This window comes from Cottoperca gobio, chromosome 2, assembly GCF_900634415.1.
Source record: "Cottoperca gobio chromosome 2, fCotGob3.1, whole genome shotgun sequence".
NCBI classification, from domain to species: domain Eukaryota; kingdom Metazoa; phylum Chordata; class Actinopteri; order Perciformes; family Bovichtidae; genus Cottoperca; species Cottoperca gobio.
Window position 1 is genome coordinate 7,824,307 of NC_041356.1, and position 14,170 is coordinate 7,838,476.

Below are 14,170 nucleotides of genomic sequence, written 5' to 3' on the forward strand. Positions count from 1 at the left end.
ATCTGTTGTGTAGAGGACGATGTCAAGAGAGAGTAGTTTGTGCCATAAAACAATAATGTTGCTAAATATATCTGGTAAATATGATTGATTTGTTATGTAAGTGTTGTCTTTGCCTAGTCATCTTAATACTTTTCTTGCACTACAGCACTTCTTGTCTTTCTTTTGAACTTCCATGCATAGTATGCTTCTTTTTAGTTGCCCACACACACACACACACACACACACACACACACACACACACACAGTAGATCAATAGTTGTGAATGGATGTTGTAAAGTTGAATCTTTCTTCCAGACGAAAAAGATAGACCGCAGCAGGGTGGTTTAAACAAACCTGGATCCTCTTCTGGTTTATGTGGAGGAAAGGATTTTCTGCCAAAGCGTTAGAACCTCCTCAGGGTATCTCTGCTCTAAATTTCAATTTGCAACCGGAATACTAATTTCCCCGCTAATTTTCAAAGGGATCTTTAATTTGCATAAGTAAGCACACTGGATTATTGTTTCTTAGACATTCACAGGCTACAGTTGAACAGCACTGAACTTTGTTGAACTTGTGAAATTACCAGCTTTGCATTTGAGTTCAGTTTGGGCAATAGGGCAAACGGCACTTATCCTAGAAGCCTTCTGTTGGATTCCTTTTATGTCCCCCCCCCCCCCCCTGTTCAAAGCACATGCCTCGGTACAAATGTATAAATAGACAATTATCAGTTCTGTGTATCCATGGTCATCACCACCAACTCAGCTTTAAGCTTTATGAAATCATATCACTAACATACATGCCAAATCTGAATTCTTTTCACCCATTTGAAGCCACTAAATCTGTTTTTCGACATATTGCTCTTGATTCCACTGTGTGAATGTGATTAATCATAATCCCGTGGCCTGTTAGTAGTGAGGTTTGCTGATGGGTTTTCATAAAATATTTAAAATGATGATGTGGAGAAAATTACCGCAGTAAGCTTGTCACCATATGTCACTGATGAAAATGTGCAGACCAGATAAGATGCTATTTACTGGCTTTGGGATTAGAGCCTACCTGAGAAACTCAAATGATGTTTCTGTATCTTGCATCTTTGCAAACATCCCCCCCCCCCCCCCCCACCCCCCCAACATATTTTGGACGGACTAACCGAGTGAATTATGCTAGCTGCTGGCCTCAGCTAAAGAGCAAAATGCAGCTATAAGCAAAGATGGTTGTTCTCAGGAGAGCCGTACTGGTGATGTTTAGTCTGCAGCTGCAGATGTGTCCTGTGTCTGACGGAGAAAAACAGACCTGAGAGGGAAATTGGCTCAGTGGCCAGCGTGGATGTTAAAAATGCACCTAATATCCCATCGTTGATTTACATAGAGCAGAGTTGAGATGAGCTTGGGAGCAGTCTGTAAAGATTGCCACTTTGGGCTAATGTTTGATGACTGCCACTGTCGGATGTGAGCCATGTGTGGGCGTTTTGTAGGAGCCCACTCGGCACAGCTGCGGTGATGTCAGTACGGCATGCTTCCTCACGCTCAGACACACACACTGACTCTCTCTCTTACACTTTCTTGCTCTCTCATCATGCCTCTATAATAGCTACTGTACATGGCTGAATGGTCTTTTTTTCCCTCCAGATGATGAGATGAATTGTATTCTAATTTATTAAATTAAAAACAGCCCCAACCCCCCCCCCCCCCTTCTACTTGCAATGCAGCATTTGAATCATTTCCCATGCAGCTCTGCAGAATTGACAGCCAAGATTACAAATGAGCTTAATGCATAAAATCTGGCAGGTTCACCCAACCCCACCTCATTGCTTAATGGTGTTAATGAGTTTTATTGACACACATTAGATCAGTGCCAAGAAGGCCTTACACACATCATTTGTATCCCTGTGGTTGCAGCCTCTGACTTCACCGGTCAAACACAGATCTCAGACTATTGTAATGTTAGAACAGCGGTGCTAGAAGTTCCAGCATGCACCCCTCAATTTGAGGCCCTCCTTTTTTTTTTTTTTAATGGGATACACAGCTGCTGCAGTACATCAACCCAGGGGGGGGGGGGGCAAAGGTCAGGGGGGTTGTGAGATCATCATCATCAGGATTCCTGTGAACTGTGGGGGGAAGAGTGTCGTGTTTTACGGTTTTCTCGGCCCAGAGCGTGCACACATGCTGCCTGCTTTGTTTGTATGGGTTAATCATTACAGCAGATGTGAGAGCAAATCAGCTGCAGCCTCCATACTCGCAACATGCACAGACACTCAAGCTAAATAGCTTTTACTGTTTGTTTGACACTGACGTTAGCAGGCAAGCTCATTTGCTAATTCAGTTAAACCAACTTTTAATGGGCAGCACTTTGCTTCAGCAATGTGTGTGCGTGCGGTGTGTGTGCGTGTCCAGTAGGATTGGTTCTGCCTCTGAGGATTGAAGATTTGGGAGATGTAGAGACAGCTGTAGCACGGCAGGGCTGTGTGTCTGTGTGTGACTGTAACTCTGTGGGCTAGGAGAAAAACAATGTGTACATTTCTCACCTTTCAGTGCCTGTTCCCGCCACTTTGTTACTGACTTAATGTCATGCTTGGGCATAATGAGAAAGAATTATCATATACACCTGTGTGAGACTAATGAAATACAAGGTATTATAGTTTCTGCATGGACCTGTGTGTTTATGTGAGAAATAGCACTTAGTGGGGATGGATTGTTCTACTTATAGGTCTGTCCAGGGTCTTATAAGTCATACAACTTAGTAACACTTTAAGGAACAAGTTCACTAGTTAATAAGAGCAGAGATGCAACTCGAGCAATAATGAAGAAGTAATACAGCAGGATGCAATTTTTGTTGATATATTTAGGGTTTTCAGAAAATGCATGAAAATAGGATCATAAAAAGTGTGGTGTATGTTTCATATATGGCAAAAAAATCATTGTTTATTAGGATTAAACCACATTAATTATGTATGGGGTTTTAATATGCTAAAGTGTGTGTTCTCTTCTGGGAATTGTCACATTGAAAGATTGAACTTTTCCTTTGCAACAGAGCTGATTTTCTCATTAAAAAACACAACATTTCTATTAGAAAGTTCAAATCTGACACAAAATCCTTTTTTACTCTCATCCTGTCGGACACACAACAGGAAAACATGCCTTCTAGCTTCCATATGTCAGCCCCATTGCAGTTCTAGCAGGGAACACATCTGTCCAGAAATAAACCTTGTTGGGTAGATCTCCCTTGCTCAGGTCTCCTATAATAAAGCTTCTTTTTTTTAGCTTTTACAGCTGTGCTGCACACCACGGCTCTATAATTCCCACTGGCACGAGCATTGCAACAATGCCTAGCTAACCACTGTAAATCCAGAGTATGTTCAGAGATGGAACTATGTCTGCCTGTTGCACTAAGCATGTGTTGCCATGTGCATGTTATGTGTAAAGTGCTAACTGAGTTTATACCTGTGTTTGAAACCGAGACATCGTATATATGCACAGGGGCTTGTGTCTGTCACTAACTCAGTATGTGTTTTGCAGGGGTCCCTTCAGCGTGGTGAGGCGCTGCATCAACAGGGACACAGGCCAGCAGTTTGCTGTGAAGATCGTCGATGTGGCCAGCTTCACCTCCAGCCCTGGCCTCAGCACAGAAGGTGAGGAACACCCCAGACCTGGTTTGAACTGTGGCTGCAAATTATATCCAAATGTTTGTTGTCGTGCACTTGGAGCACCAGATGGGTGGGGTTAACGTCAGAATCAGGACAAGAGAGGATATTGTCAGGGATGGTGTCAATCACAGAGACTTACTCTTTCTTACCGACATCTTTGAAACGAGCTTGTGAACCGTTTCATGTGCTGTACTGCAAAACCATTCACCTTGTTCTTCTTGTGGGTGACAACAAATGTTCTGCAGAATACAGTTTGTCTCAGATATCAAACACCAAGCCTCACACACAGTATAATGGCATTCTCACACACAAATAAATGAGGCATAATGTCACACATGCTGCACCCAGGTGTGTGGTTGTGTGTGTGACCATGTGGTTTTGTGTGTGTGTGCGGTTGTGTGTAAAAGAAAGAGAGATGCTGTGTGTGTGTGTGTGTGTGTGTGTGTGTGTGTGTGTGTGTGTGTGTGTGTGTGTGTGTGTGTTGGCGTTCACTACATGCCATCTGTGATGTCCCAGTCAGAGATTAGTCTGGTAGCCAATAACAGCAAGGCAAGGAAATGAAGGACGAGAACCTGTGTCCTGAACCGTTTCAGACATTAGTATGTTTTCATTATCCTGAGACCAAATGCATTGACATGAAAATATAAATAATCTACCAAGTGATCTCTTGCATGGTAAACAATTTAGCTTGCCCACAGTCTTTGTGAGGGCAAGAATATCCAGAAGTCTTCAAATGGACAATCGGTGGATCTTATGATGGTTATGAAGGCATTCCTGTCATGGAACTTTAATTCAGGGAATGATAACAATAATTCATTGTATGCTTTGTCACACTGAGAGACTCGGGTCACTTCTCAAATGTCAGGATGTTGCTGTTCTAATCGGTTTCATATCATTGTTAGAATAAACAACTTCAATAAGCCACATTTCTATCTGCCACGCATTGTTCTGTGCGTACAAAATGAACAAGATTTGTCTCTTTCTTTTTCTGTCAGTGTTTTGGAAATGGCTCATCACGGCAGCGCATTTTATCAATTACCTTTCATAACGCATGTTTAGGACTGCAGCTGATCGATTCCATAAAAGAAATCTGTTTATTATTTATAGATAATTACCTTACATCTCTAAAATGACAAAAACAAGCTGCTTGTTTAATTTATAACATTAACAAAGCAGCAAATCCTGATTTTTGGTAGGTTGCAACCAGTTAATTATTTTGTTTTTGACATTCAACTTATTAATCATTTAGTAGATTTTTAAGCTTTTCTGTCAACCAACTAATTGGTTAATAGACGAATCGTTTCCGCTCTACAAACATTCAGTTTTTACAATCATTAGTTGTGAGAATAGTTATTGTGTGGTTAACTGATGCACAAGTGAAAACAATTATTGAACAATTAATTGTGTATCATAGATGCACTTTGGATCGTCTTGTCTTATCATGAACTGAATCTTAAATATTTAGTGAATATTTAAGTGCTTCTGGTTGAATCCCGCGGAAAGTTTCACCTTGGTTAGAAGAAGAAGAAAATTTTGACACCCACATTCCTGACTTTTTATTTTATTTTTTTTAAGTCACAAGAGAAGAAATAGCCAAGTGGACTCAAAGTGGCAGCGTAGAGAGCTGGAGTGCAGCCAGACCTGGAGAGCGGTTTCCTGGGACCACATACCTTAGCTTGTTAAGAAAGAAACTGCGTCAGCACAAATGTGAGGGGGGGGGGGGAGAGGAAAAAGGGCTGCGACAAGCCGAGTAACAAACAGTGGTAGATATGATGTGTGTTTGTGTGAGGGAGGTGGACGAACACATCATGGTGTAATTGAGAGATTTTGGGAGTATTGAACAAAAGCAGAACGACTGAGCGCCTGGATTTGTCGATTGATGAAGGGAGCACTCTCAATCAACATTAAAGCTTTATGGCTCTTGAAAGTACAAACGTGCAATTTGCAGAGTTATTAGTTTGATGTGTATTGTATGTTTTAGGTAATGAACATATTAGAAATTCATCAGTACCCCAGAGAAACTAAAGTGCATGCATGATGAAGCTTTTTTGTCCAATTTATGTAATCTGGTTTTGTCCCACAGCCATGGGATGCACATCAGATGCAAATAACCTCATGTAACAAACCGAGTGCAATTATTAAGAATTGCATCGCAAATCATTTTCTTGCCCAGCGCTGTGCGATGGGGCTAAAATATTCTATTTTAATTATAAATTATTATAATTATTAATTTCATATCTCGATAACGATATATATCCCGACTATAGCATGTTTTCTGCTAACGCCATGAATAAATAGTCTATACATGGCAAAGACTCTTTTGTGAATTTAATACTTGACAAATAAAAAGTATTTTCAAATTTTATTAAGAACTTTAGTGCAAAATGAACAGAACAGTTTCAAGAAGGGGAAAAGAAACCGTGTATAGTTCAAGCTAAGCACTGACTGTCTTCAGATACAGATGCAGAGTCATCGGATAAGACAACAGTTTGATTTAACTCCACTGGGCAGAGTTCTTGGGTGTAGGCACGCAGGCAGTTGTACAATAAAGCTGAATGAAGAAAGTCCTGCCCACTGCGGTTGGAAAACACTTCTCCCAATTTATTTAAACCAACATTTAGGTTCCACGTTGGCCTTTACACAATTATTCTCCACCACGATTATGCAGAGAGAACCTGCTTGCTATCAACTTAGACGACATGATTGTGCATATCTCGATGTATGATTCCATCGCAATATGAAAAATGAGCATATTGAATCATCGCCCTAGTTTAGCCTCGACCTTGCATGTAAGAATTGATTTCGACTCGGCCCAGTGAATGGCATTGCTTTCATTCAGACCGTTCCAGGCCTCTCTGGCTGTCCCTCGCTGTGTCTGAGTGGTTTCCTGGGTGATGTGCGGACACTGGGCAGCATTGTTACATTCAAGAATAGATACTCAATGAGACAGGACGAGCGTAAAGAGGAGAGAAATAATGAAAGCAAAGGAACAGTAGAATGGGGGCTCTGTAGCGGGGACACGGCGTCATTTCTCTCTGTTGCATAATGATATTGGTCTGTCACGACACAATGAGCACACACACACACACACATAGATCAGTAGACTTGCAGATGGGGAGTGGAGTGTGTAAATGAGGTTTTTATGGAGTGCGGAGCTCAACAACAGCACATTATGTCAGTCAGCTCTCCTCAGCAGTCTGCGTTAACGCTCTTCTAACACTTGTCTCTCCAGTTGCTGCAGCTCAATATTGTCCATTTCCTTTTGTTTAAAGAGACAACACTGTCCATTCCTCTTCACAGGGTTTTCTTTCCCCCCTTTTTTTTAATGAGGCAGTCAAAAGACGAGGAATGCCACAGAGTAATGTCGTAATTGTTTTTGCAGTGTGATCCGGATGATAATGAGAGGGGATGATGTTGATGAGTGCGAGCCAGATGTGCATTTAAAATGGTGTTGTGTAGTGGCCCTGCATCTGATTCTACTTGTCTTTCCGTTAGACACCAGCTTGCTTGTGTGTCTGCCCAACATGTGAAAGCTCACCTCGTCTGCTTGGCATCGATAGAGAGTGAAATCCTTGTGTGTGTGTGTGTGTGTGTGTGTGTGTGTGTGTGTGTGTGAATGAAATGCTCTGTAACGCCCTCTGGTGGTGAAGCTCTCAAATGAACGTCAGGGAGCTTTCTCATCCAAAGGTCATCTGATTGTTTTGTGTTTTCTCATCATTGTGCTTTCCACCTTACAACAAAGACATGATGATGTAACCACTCTGAGCAAGGCAGGTGCTTAAACCCCCCCCAACAAACTAATTCAGCCAACACTGTATTTGTTATGGGTGTGGTTGTTCAAGTTGGTTTGTCACCATCTCTAATTTGTGCTGCAGCATAATCCGTATTAGCGCCTCTTCTGTTCACCGCTCTGCATATTATGTTTGGGGGGTGGGGGGGGGGGGGGGGAATAGCACAAAGCACAAAGCCAAATCTGTTCCTCGGTGCTGAGTAAGTGGTTGGAAATAAACAAAACAAAATTCCTACAAAGGGATTCAAGACATTTACCGCCGGAACTACTGATGCTACGGAGTACATGTAGTGAATGAGCCAAGAGAGGGAGCTCATTGGAAAGCTCTGAGAAATTAAACCGATGCATCGGATTGTTTCAGTGTGCAGTAGAGACGTACAGTCTGCTTCTTCAGCCGGCACCTGATGAACAGGCTCCAGTGAGTCCAGTTGTTGATGCAGTTTGTGAGGAGAGTTACTGATGGGGCACTAAATGTCCCATACTACGTTTGAGGCTTTTGTTTTTCTCTTCACTTTAGTCCTCATGTGCTTCTAAGGTAACTGTAACAAAAGCATCGGCACATCTTGCTTATTACTTTAATACATTTAATACATACAATAGGACTGGGCAATTCAATATAATTAACGTCTTTCAATGAAATCATATCAGAAGACACACAATTACATCGAAAATCAAATAGAATTGAACACGCACACACCTGTACCTGGACTTTAATTATGCTCGAGTGAAATACTAATTGTTGGACGTGAAAAGTGTCTCATCATACTCCTTGTTTAATCTCTCAGATCTGAAGCGAGAGGCCAGTATCTGCCACATGCTGAAACACCCCCACATCGTGGAGCTGCTGGAGACTTACAGCTCTGATGGCATGCTCTACATGGTCTTTGAATAGTAAGTATGCGCTGCACGCCCATCGTGCAGGATGCACTGTGCAATTCACACCTTTTTTAAGGATCTTTTACTTTTATTTAACCAGGACAGGAAATGCCTTTTGTTTCCTCCACCACCACAGCTGCAGAGCTGTACAAGAAGGTTTTGCTCAGATGCTGATCAGAACATAATATATAGAGGTGGTCCGCTTCAGGAGACGACTCCAACAGCCACAGACTAAATTTAATCAGCACTTGGCAGATTGTTAAACTTGGTAATTTCACACTTTTCTAGCCCCCGAATTTTTAGTGGTTGCGTATCAGTAGCCTCGGTGGAAACAAATTATATATATACATGTGTGATAAGTAAGGTGTTAAGTTATATCTGAAGAGCTATGCCTTGGAAACATATCAAGTATTAATGGTACATGTTTTGTTGGAGATGAAAGAAATCATTAACATATATATATATATATATATATATATATATATATATATATATATATATATATATATATATATATATATATATATATATATATATATATATATATATATATATATATATCTATATCCAAATAGATAAGAAATATGAATTGTTAATATGCTATTTTGCTAACATCTCCCAGCTCTATATGGATCTATAGTAGTACATTTCTTAATCTTAGGAAACTTTTGCTTTTTTACTAGCAACACAATCGAGTCTGAGATTTGATTAGTTTGCATCACTGTTAAATATAAAATCCACAGGAGACGTTGGAGAATGAGAGAATAACGCTCTGCTTCTTCTCCCCCCCCCCCCCCCCCCCCGGCCCTTTTTGTTTTATGTATAATTTTCTTAATGAACTTGCCTGGTGAATTAGTTTTTTAGGATTTTATGCATGTATCCCCGATCCTCCTGAAAGCTTCCCCGGGATTGTTACTGGCTGAAAAGTGGCAATAACAATGAAAACATAGCGCCTGTGTGTTTATGCCAGTGACAGCAGGTCGTAAGATGGCTTCCTGGTGGATGTGGATTTATGCACTCTGCTTAAACACTATTCGGAGAGATGCTAGTTCACGTGCTCGAGAGTAAACTGTCGTCATTGCTCGGTGGAAATCTAACTTTGACTTGTCTCTCTCTCTCTTTTCTCAGTATGGACGGCGCAGACCTGTGTTTTGAAATTGTGAAGAGAGCGGATGCTGGCTTTGTGTACAGCGAAGCAGTAGCCAGGTAGGACACACAGTCTGGGAGCTGTAGGTGTAGAGCTTTTTAAATATTAATAAAGTCTGAAATAAACAACAATTCCCCCCCCCCCCCCCCCCCTTGTCTGTTTCTGCTGTCTGTGCATCCAGCCACTACATGAGGCAGATTTTGGAGGCACTTCGGTACTGCCACGACAACAATGTGATTCACCGCGATGTAAAGGTGAGATCCACTGGAAACACCAAACGTGCCACTTTATCTGACCGCAGTTAACGAAATGTAAAACTTTTATTTGTTATGACCAGGGTAATAAATACCCCCACACGTGAGCTTCACTCTCTGTGACGAAAGCATTAATCTGTCTACCAGTAAACGCATCCCACACCACATCCGCTCGCAAACCAGTGCATCATGCCGGGTTGAAGCGCATGTCAAATGCTAGTCCGGTCCTTTAAGAGCTCTTATAGTCAGATTAGCATCAACCAGTGATTGCAACAGGATTAGCCACCTAACGCAGGCGACAAACACCAAGCAGCAGATGGCCCTTGATCCTCACACTATCGCTACAATTTGACAACCCTGTGTTCTGACGCACTTGGAGTGCCAGACGGGTGGCTTTTAACTCAATCAGGACAATTCAGAGAGACTAGTAAGTCTTCAGTCCGAGGTAAATCTGCACTCATTATTTTGTACGACATGTATGGTATTTAAGCTCGACCTCTGTCGGAGTCTTCGCAAGATCATATTAAAACTATAAATGGATTTTTATTTAAAAACAATGTGCAAAATGTGTATATTTTAACATTAGTCATCAGATACTCTCAAACCATTATTACCGATATACACATTTACGTCTTTCTCTGTGATGAGATCCAGCATGTATTCTTAGAAACACTTCTGTCAGTCACTGAAGTGCAGCTCCGTCTTTCACTGGGGCATTAAACTCGAGGTTAAACAATGATTCTCACGCAGCACAGGTGTTCACAAGCCAAATACAAAATAAGTAGGTATGTGTAGAAATACTTTGCTCAGTTTTACAGGGAATAAGCCAACCACTCCACTCCGTGTTAAAAAAACATTCTCCAATACTTATTTCTCGTGTGTTCAGGTTTACATTATATGCAGTCGGACCAACTGATCACTGTTGGCCAGTAGGTGGAATCAAGGTCAATCCTGTGCGGCGGAGGGTGGAGTTCATGACGCAGATACTTGTCCTGGGGGTGACCGAGGGGGTGTTAAGTTCAGAGTTAGGATAAGACATAGGCACGGATGCTCGCCTTAACTCTGTCGAGCTGTTTGACGTCGCCTCGTTTAGGAAAACAAGCCGGTTGCCAAGTCGGTTTCCAAGTGCCCGGAGAGCGGTTTTGCGCACTGTGCCAGATAACAGAAAGTACATGACAGGATCCAAACAGCTATTGAAGGCAGATAATAACAGCATCACCTCATTAGTGCGGTCCACCAGTTGCAAGTAGTCACAAGATAATGTTTCGCTCAGCTGCGAGAGGATGTAGACTGGGCGAAAGGCGTGGTAGGGCCCGAAGCAGACGGTGAACAGAAAGAGCACAAAGAAGGACTTCTTGGCGGTTCGCTGGTATCTCTGGGCGTTGGGAAGGTCCGGCTTGTCCCGTGACACCTTCAGCAACTGGGAAGCGATATTCGCATAAGAGACCACCAGCAGGATGAAGACGAGCCAGAACATCAGCACGAGCACCCCGTTGAAGTAGGCTTTCCCTTTGGCTTTGTTGCTTCGCCCCTTGTATTGGAAGCATTTGCCACTGTTCTCTTTGTCCTCTGCTGTAGCGATCATGGGCACCAGCGCCACCAGTGCCAGACCCCATAGAGCGCCGCATGCCACCCAGCTCCACGGCCGGCTGCGCCCACACAGAGTCATCCTCATGCCTCTCCGCGCTCTGCCTTTCCCCTTTATACTCGAGTATCGGTCCAGGCTGATGAACCCCAGTAAAGTAATACTGATGTACATGTTCATGTAAAACAGATTCCCCACCATCTTGCAGGCTACATGTCCCAGTACCCACTTGTTCCCATTAACATGGTAGAAAACCCTGAAGGGCAGACACGCCAGGAGCACCAGATCAGCCACAGCACAGTTGATGAGGAACACCCGCACAGAGTTGCGGCTTGAATGTAGGAAAAGGAAGACCCACAGAGCAAAGAGGTTACCCACAAGCCCAACGAGGAAGAACAGGGAGTACAGGACTGCCAGCACCAGATGGAGAGTGGGGTCATCAAAGGAACACACAGTCTGGTTTGACGTAGAGGAGGAAGGGGGAAGAGAGGTGGCGGAGAAGAAGGTTGACATCGAAACAGGGAGGGTTGAAGTAGAGAGAGGAAGAGAGGAGTTGGACGCCACAGAGGCTGGGAAGGAGGAGGTAGTCATTCTGTCTGAGGAGTGACGGCTTCAGGGTTGTTGATCATTTGGCTCTGAGACGGTAGACAGAAACACACAATTGTCAGTTCATTCAACAGATTTTTAACAGCTTAAATTATAGGCAAGAGAAAGTTTAGTGCCCTCACTGTGAAACTGTTCATGAGCACCATGTGGGCTGTAGTTTTAAAGGTCACACTTGTAATACTGAGAATTTATAGTAATTCCTGTAATGGCATGAAAAAGTTAGAGCGCATTACAAAATACGAGCTCCAGAATATTCTAGGAAACATGCAAATGTCCCTCTGAACAACAACTGTTTTCTGTAGGTCACAGAGTCACTCTTTTTATTTACGAGTGGGAGTCATGACTAATGCGATTTCCATGCCTATTTAACACATAAATTCCACTCCATGGTATTACAATACAGCAGAGGAGTGTGAGTGTAGACGCACGCTCGTACATGGTCGCTCTCTGACTGCGACGCACAGATGTTTGGATTAAGGCAGAACACTCACCATCAATATTCCTCCCGTAGAGATGTCCGCACAGCTGCACTTTAAATGCGTGGGAAAGTGCAGAGAGGTGTGTGAGCACAGCGGTCCACTGTGTGTTTTTCCTCCATCAAACTGTAATCTGTTTAAAAGCTTGAGTTGCGTCGACGACGGTCCTCGTCTTTCACACTTTCTTCTTCTTCTGCTATCTTCACTTGTCTTTGAATGAGTCACAAATCCTGCGCTCTCTTTATTCCTCTTCACATCCTCCTCCCAGTCCTCTCAGCTCGTCTTCAGTATTTCTCTGTATTGGTCGCTGTCCTCTCTTTCTTTATTCTCAATCTCTCCGCTCACTTGCTCTCTCAGATAGGACTGCTTCGTCTGCCGGTCCTCTTGTCTCTACTTCTTGTTTTCTCTCCCTCTCGCTGCGTCTCTAATTTTGCACCTCCTCAGTCCACATCCTCCACGCCCTTCAATTCCCCCATTTAAGAGAAGTGCAAAAGTAGCACAGGAAACGAGCCCACCACACCGGTTACCCTGTTTTCACAGCTCTCCCCACCCTGCACTGTCCCTTTCAGAATAAAATGACTTCAATTGGCAACAATACTTAATTTAAACAGAATTAATTTCTCTAGGTAAGGTGTGGTGTTTTTAATATTGCATGCACACATCGGTGACGTAAATCTTTCTCTATTGCATATAGTATATTTTGTTTATGCTTTTTTGCTTTACTGATTCCAGTTTATTAACACAAATTAAGAGTCCTGTGAAGGAAAAAGATAAACGCCATTCATAGACAAAGACCCTGCAAGAGCATCACATGATTATTAAAACGAACTTAACTATCAAGTAATTATTTTATTATATATTTTATATAAGCCTTCTGTAATTTAGCAGTGGCTGATGTTATCCTGTACTCTGGAGCACAGCTAGTATTTTATTACCTGCCTACCGCTGTAATATAAATCTTATGCAAGTGCAATGTTAATTAATTTAGATTAAGTCTTAATCTCACTCTTTAGATGAAAGTGCGTCTTAGTTTTAGTACATTTTGTCATTTTTATCCTTCATAGTTATAGTCTAGCTTTAGTCAACAGTCATTGGGGGGGGGGGGGGAAAGGTTGTTGACAAATTTAGCAAAACAAATACAATTCTCTTCTACTGAATGTTGTAAATATTAGATGTGAAATATGATGTTTGATATGATATAGCACATTGACATAATTAGTCATTGGCAGAATGCGACTCTACAGCCTCCCGAGAGCCACTGATCCGAAAAACTCTGCAACTCCTTTAGATTCTTGAGAACTCTTCTGCACAGACTATATCCTGGACCGAGAACAGTTTCCTGTATCTTATCGGCAACATAAAATAATTGTGGTTCCAGATGCTCATTTCGTCTCATCATTGTGAAACCGAGGCTCACTAACCAGCATTTGAACACATGGGATCTTGCACTTTTGCTCAGAAAGAGTGACTCAATGCGCCGCACAGTTACTGTAAATTGCAGAGAACGTTTTTTTTTTTGGGTCAGTAAAAAAACAAAGAACAACTTAATAGAGTTTGTGCATCTTTCTAGTTTAATGAGTGAATGTCATTCCCCTCATTTTACCTGTTGAAATATGTGGATCGTATCCCCTGTGTGACCCGCCTCTTGTCTTCCTCTTTAGCCTCACTGTGTGCTGCTCGCCTCGAAGGAGAACTCTGCTCCAGTCAAGCTGGGAGGCTTTGGAGTGGCGATACAGCTGGGAGAGTCTGGTTTAGTAGCTGGAGGTACAGGAGGACAGTTTGTCCCACTCACACTAAACAAATGTGTTCGTTGC

At 42.4% G+C, this 14,170-nt stretch overlaps 2 protein-coding genes across 12 annotated transcripts in view; one reads left to right on the plus strand and one right to left on the minus strand.

Moving 5' to 3' along the window:
• Positions 1 to 14,170, plus strand: part of LOC115016988 (peripheral plasma membrane protein CASK) — a 35,816-nt gene that overhangs the window by 7,434 nt on the left and 14,212 nt on the right. For all 11 annotated transcript variants that reach the window (XM_029445209.1, XM_029445157.1, XM_029445190.1 and 8 more), the window contains exons 2-6: positions 3,495 to 3,607; positions 8,198 to 8,303; positions 9,417 to 9,494; positions 9,617 to 9,689; positions 14,018 to 14,120. In XM_029445209.1, coding sequence (XP_029301069.1) covers positions 3,495 to 3,607; positions 8,198 to 8,303; positions 9,417 to 9,494; positions 9,617 to 9,689; positions 14,018 to 14,120 — 473 coding nt within the window. The remainder of the gene's footprint in view (positions 1 to 3,494; positions 3,608 to 8,197; positions 8,304 to 9,416; positions 9,495 to 9,616; positions 9,690 to 14,017; positions 14,121 to 14,170) is intronic.
• Positions 9,604 to 12,730, minus strand: gpr34a (G protein-coupled receptor 34a). The gene is made up of 2 exons (XM_029445228.1): positions 12,372 to 12,730; positions 9,604 to 11,909 (listed from the first exon to the last, which is right to left on the minus strand). The coding sequence occupies exon 2, from the start codon at positions 11,863 to 11,865 to the stop codon at positions 10,606 to 10,608; it is 1,260 nt and encodes a 419-aa protein (XP_029301088.1). The 5' UTR covers positions 11,866 to 11,909; positions 12,372 to 12,730; the 3' UTR covers positions 9,604 to 10,605.

What these genes read in the sequence shown, in the direction of transcription:
- gpr34a (XM_029445228.1), bottom strand. Translation starts at nt 11,865, where the DNA reads ATGACTACCTCCTCCTTCCCAGCCTCTGTGGCGTCCAACTCCTCTCTT.